The 6,006-nt window shown below is 33.8% G+C and overlaps 1 protein-coding gene across 1 annotated transcript in view; it reads right to left on the reverse strand.

Moving 5' to 3' along the window:
• Positions 1 to 214: 214 nt before the first annotated feature.
• Positions 215 to 6,006, reverse strand: part of LOC117107140 (amino acid transporter AVT3C-like) — a 9,793-nt gene continuing 4,001 nt past the window's right edge. The window contains exons 7-14 of the mRNA XM_033248700.1: positions 5,576 to 5,661; positions 4,879 to 4,948; positions 4,486 to 4,550; positions 4,098 to 4,164; positions 3,273 to 3,455; positions 2,637 to 2,788; positions 1,524 to 1,583; positions 215 to 1,342 (exon numbers count right to left, since the gene is read on the reverse strand). Coding sequence (XP_033104591.1) covers positions 1,219 to 1,342; positions 1,524 to 1,583; positions 2,637 to 2,788; positions 3,273 to 3,455; positions 4,098 to 4,164; positions 4,486 to 4,550; positions 4,879 to 4,948; positions 5,576 to 5,661 — 807 coding nt within the window. The 3' untranslated portion in view covers positions 215 to 1,218. The remainder of the gene's footprint in view (positions 1,343 to 1,523; positions 1,584 to 2,636; positions 2,789 to 3,272; positions 3,456 to 4,097; positions 4,165 to 4,485; positions 4,551 to 4,878; positions 4,949 to 5,575; positions 5,662 to 6,006) is intronic.

Raw genomic sequence — 6,006 nt, forward strand, 5'->3', positions numbered from 1 at the left:
ACTTTAAAATAATTATGTTTAAAACTTTGGTTCCATGTACAGCACTCGCTATTCAGATGTGAGTGGGGCAACGTGTCCCATCATCTGTCATGGGTCCCCAAATATTTCTACAGTACTTATTACATTCAAACTTTTGTCATTGGTAGTTTGCTTAATTGTCAGGGAATATGCATTGGTCCCATATTCACAAATTGATCTTAATCATAAGCCCTCATAATAACAATGTTATTCTTTATTATAAAAATAAGTTAAGATGTCATGTTTTTAACTCCAATGTGGAGCTCTAGAAACACTTTGGCTGATTGAATAATAGGTCTTTTTTGTATGTGTGGTTGTTAGGGCCAACATACTCTACTCTCTCTATTATACTGCCTTCATCGGAGCTTTACGAATTACGAGAACTTGTTACCACAATACTAAATAATCAATGATTCATCTCATTATAGATTTTTCATTGTAATTCTAGAGTGGCATAATTTAAAAACAAGTACAATACTTATTATTACATAAAACGAAATTGAAAATTTAATATACTGTATAATGAAGTTAAGAAAGGTGGTCCTTTATATAATTGATATTATGAAATAAAAAAAAACCAAATATTATGACATTAAAATTCAACAATTACCATATATTGAAACATGCACACACACAGCCTCTTTTTAGTTACTTATCTCAAAATATATTTTCAACATTTTAATGGAAGACATGAGAGAAAACAAATAAAAATTAAAAGTAATAAATATGGATCCAACTTATTGCTTCAATGGTGAGAACAAATTACTGTAATTATTAATATGGACTAAAAAACAAGAATTAATGCAAGTTAAACTGTGTTAAACAACATATCACCCACAGTGAGAAACATCCACTAGAACTTGGGAAATTTATTGCAGAAAAATCAAAAGGCGGGAACACTCTGCGTCGTACAACGAATCTAACCCCGCTCAATGTGAGCGCTAGAAGACGCAACACTGTACGCTGATTGTCGGTGGCATTCTGAACAGAACATCATCAAAAACATCAGACGCACGCATTGTGATGTTGCTTTCTCCATAAATTTGCGTCGGCTGTCGGGAGCAATAAGTGCTCGGCTTACGAATCTAAGAATTCCCAATGACCTCCTCCCTACCCCACAACCATTTTACATTCTCAACCCTGGAATAATCCCCACCCTTAAGACCAGCCTTTAATTCATGATTTCCATGTGAAGAATGCTCACGTTGATTTGTGTCCTGTTAGGTTTGATTGTACTACCCTTGGTATAAGGGTGGCGCTATTCCCAACAGGGATTTCAGGTGAGAACATCCTGTGCAATGCATCATGGGTACCAATTAAACACCTGAAATAAAAGTAAAATTTTTTAAAAGTTTTTAAAAATGTTTATCAGAATGTTTAAGAGATTAGCAGCCTATGTTTCATTCTTTTCACAATCTGTATTATCCCAATATAGATACATTCATGGCAAATAGTTCTGATATTTAATTTAATTCCAAAATGATAGGATTTAATTGGCCACTTACCCAACAACTCCTAGAATAATGAGGATCCAATCAAAAACTAGCTGACGCATTGTTAAAGTCCTATTGAGAAAAAAAAATCATGCATGATGTTGAACATAATAATCACAGTAAATGATACCAATGTCATAGCGCCAATGACGACTGCAGCTATACAAATTCTTGTCGATTGAAAGTGTTGACATATTTAAACTTAACAAGTCTTCTCGGATAAGGACTATAAACTGTGCACTTTAAAGAAGCCAGTACATCCTTCGAGATGAGTAGGGCGTTACCCCGGTGTGCCCCTGTCGTGGACTGTTTTATGTGAACTGGGCCCTCTGGGAGAACAGTAATTTGTTACTGAAGAGGAAACCCAGTATAAAGAACAAATAAATAAAATAAATAAAAATAAACTTATACAAATTATGGATAGTAGTATAACAAAGATACAGTACTAGAAACACAAGATAGAAACTGTATCACCGAATTACATTGTGGTACATTGTACTAATGTAAGCATATTTATATCCAATTGTACACAGCACCCCCATTAAATAAGGCGTTGAGTACATCTGAATCTGCGTAAAAGATAGGATGTATATCCGCTTAACATTTGGTATGGGAGAGTTCTATTTTGTGTTTATAGTATCTTTAATTATAATTAACAATCATATGTATTATTAAACATGGAAACTTCTACATTTATTTTAGGTCATTATGTAGAATCTTTTGTATAAATAATTTATATTTATTCTTATAGTTAGAGTAATATACTGTATTTAAGAGTAGTTAGGGAGGTCCTGGGTACGACATTAAACTCCATCCAGTCAAAGCAAGAAAAACCAATAGCTGAACAAACGGTGGATGAGCTCCTCGGAGTCAACGGCCAACCATTAATTAGTTTAAGGAATAGGAGTAGTTTAGTCTCATTGTTATTATTGTTATGATTATTTTATTTTATTGTTATTTGCATTTTCTCAGTTGGTTTATATTATTTCTTTGTAAAGCGCAGAGAGGCAATGTGCAATATGCGCTATATAAATATAACATTATTATTATTATTATTTATTATTATTATTATCATGATTATTATTAATAATATAAATAAACAATTTTTTGGTCACAATAACTTACTCATGACATAATTTCATGTGAAATATTGCCGGGAGAATAAATGCAAGGAGGGTGCAACAGCTAGCGCCCACTAGGGCCATGAGGGTGGTGAAGTTTGGGATAGCAAGAACGATGAGGCCAGTTAGTAAAACCATCGAGCAACGAATAATATTCTGAAAGAAAATAAAACCACATGTTATTCTTCTTAGCATGGCCATGCACACAAGCTATAATAGTCTGATGCTGTTCGATCTCATTGTTCTTTTGTATGGTAGTGATAGGGTTAGCTTTAATCTGGGCCGGCGATGTGGATATTTTGACCCCCACATGTTAATAACAATAGAAAATAAAATATTCAATGTGGGACCTTAAATTCTCTAAAGCCATGTCTCTGTAAGATGTTTGGGGAATGGAGAGCTATCATTTAAAATTTCAAAATCTCTATAACCAAGTTATTTTATGAGGCTTAGAGAGTGGAGGGCTGATCATTTGGGCCCCTTGATCCCTTATTAAACAAAGTCCCTATACGAGGCTTGGGAAGTGGCAAGCTAAATACTTGCTAAGCTTGGCGTTCCATTATAGAGTCTGCTTATAGAAGCTGGTCAACTGTGATACTTTCTACTCTGTAATCAATTCTACTTAGGAAGTCTGACCTACCCCTCTATTCAAGTTGCGCAGAGGGTCGTCTGTAGTAATATTTTCAATGATTCGTGAGACTGGGAACATCATCATTGGATAGGTGAAGAAGAGTGAGAAACATAAGCAGCCCTTGACAAGTAGTGGGAACAATCCAGGTGGGAGGTTCAATGTAATGATGTTCTCTGTCTCTGGTCCAAACGACTGAAAGATACGTAATAAGATAAATTACTGTATTATAAAAAAATCATGCAGGTACAAAATCTGACATCTATACTGTAGAAAAATTGTGGGTCCGAGGCGCACATGCTTCACTGGACATTGTGTCCAGGCTGAGGAACAGATTATTTTTTATGTTTTGCTATGGAAATTGCCATGTCAAAGTAGAGAGTGTAGACCAGTAACCTATCCTGACACGAGTGCAAGAGATACTGGTATTAGACCAGAGTAGCTTGCGCTAGCAATGGCCGGAGGAAAGCTGCAGCGTGTTCGACTGTTGTCTATCTCGACCACGATCAATGGATGATGATGAACATAATCACCACACCACAACCAAAATATAAGTTTGGGCTTACTGGTTTTATTTATTTATTCGGCTTTATGCCAAACAGGGAAGTTATTCGCTCTTCAAAGTGAAAATCCTGTCTTATTACGAGGCTATGAGAGTGGCGTTGTATTGGTCGTGAGAAAAAATCCTGTTATCATTACAGGAATGAACCCAGGACCCTGGGACTGGAAAGCTAGCACCTTAACCACTAAGCTTTTCAACTCCACTCCACTCTTGGTATTCAATAATCTAAATTAGTGTCAATAATAATACATAACATAATAAAAATAATGACTCACCAAATACCCGCACACACCAAACACAATGTAAAGAGTAGTTACTAATACCAATGCAAGGACAAATATCCTGTAAATAACAAGTAATATATTATTTTAATAACATTACTACACTAAAGATTCTATTTGTTTCTGTACTCTGTTTAGTGAAGTACATTGAAAATACATAAATCATTTTTTGGACTTTGTTGTTTTTCTTGTGTTAGTGGCAGATTGAGGGGGTCACAAACAGTACGTATATTATTGGTTTACTTACAAGAATTTTCCATGTTCATAAATTCAGAAACCAGATCAAACTATTTCAGATATTGTTACATTTTTGTATTGATTTTACATGGAATAGATTATGTAAAAATACTTTTGTGAAAGTTAGATATTTGATTTAACTTACTTTCTAAATTTACTTCTTACTGAAGGCAGGACGGACGCTTCAAGAGATAATACCATCCCAGCACCCTGCAAGAAACATCATTAACACAAAATCAATTAACATATCTTTGTTTATCACTGGTTTTAAGGACAGAGCATCTCTTAAAATATTTTTGATAAACTCAAAATAGTAAAGATCAGGAATTTTCAATGATTAATATTAGCTTTTTTGGCACAGAAAAAAAAAATGATTTGTTGATTTCTGGTGTCTTCTGTTTGACATCATCATGTGCACAGATAGGTGTAAATATGACACCATCCCATGTGAACAACCCTCTATAGTCATTAACAAGATTTCCCCATAGCAGTACACAACACAAAAAATAATTTAGAATGTATTTGTACCATTACTTACCTCAAAACAATATATTGCTATGCCAAGAAAAAATGGAAACCCATCTAAAGATATTTCTTTTGGGTGAAGCCTATATATAAGAAATGTAATAAAACAGAATAGTTATTTATAGAATCAATGTTTAACGAATGTTAAATATTACATCACATACGCTTCACTATAAGATATTTTAAACAAATTAGACAAATCAGTAGTGATGTTGGTAGTCTATGAGTGAGATACATCGACAAGCAGAATAACTGCATGTTCTCTCTCAGTTGAGAACACCCCTTGAATGAGGATGTCTCATTAGCTGTATGCTGGAATGTTTATATATGGTGCCATGGGGCATTGTTTGAGGGATGTAATCACTTGAGAGGAAATTGATAGGCAATTGGCTGATTAATCGAAGCTGTATTTAGAAAACAGACAACATAAAACCAATTGTAGTGTGATCAAATATGTCCATGAAAGGGACAGATCCAGTAGGGGGAAATCAGGGACAGGACACCCCCCCCCCGATTTTCGCCACAAAATTTGGTAATTTTGATGCATATATTGAAATTAGCGCTGATCAGTTAGCGCTACTCACTTATCTATTCTAAGTACTGTATGTTGCGGCCCAGTTTAAAAAAATTCTGGATGTTCAAAAATCTGACTATGTATCTATTTAAAAAGAACTATAATTATTGTAACATTAGAAGAATAAGCAACTCACTTTTTTAGAACATGTATATGTTCAAAATCAAACCAGAACACTACACAATATGCAAATACATTAGCAAAATCTGCAAATAGACTGAAATAACAAGAAACAATGTTATAAATTTTTATTAACATTATTAAACATATAAATATAATAACTATCCTATAAAATACTTGATATTAACATTATTATTGTTTAGAGCAGCATTAATATTATAAATTTGTATTAATTATACATATAAATACTGTAGAACTCCTCCTTTGGGACACCCCTATTAAGGGAACACTTTTTTGACTGTATATTATTGAAAGAATGAATATCTTAAACAATAAGGTCAACCCCTTTTAAGGGGACACCTTTTTGGTCCCAAAGGTGTCCACGTCATAGGGGTTCTACTGTATAATATCAAATATATTATTATTATTATTATTATTATTATTATT

The sequence above is a fragment of the Anneissia japonica genome, unplaced genomic scaffold, assembly GCF_011630105.1.
Source record: "Anneissia japonica isolate Jap-2015-1 unplaced genomic scaffold, ASM1163010v1 scaffold287864_len1152817_cov193, whole genome shotgun sequence".
Classification (NCBI taxonomy): domain Eukaryota; kingdom Metazoa; phylum Echinodermata; class Crinoidea; order Comatulida; family Comatulidae; genus Anneissia; species Anneissia japonica.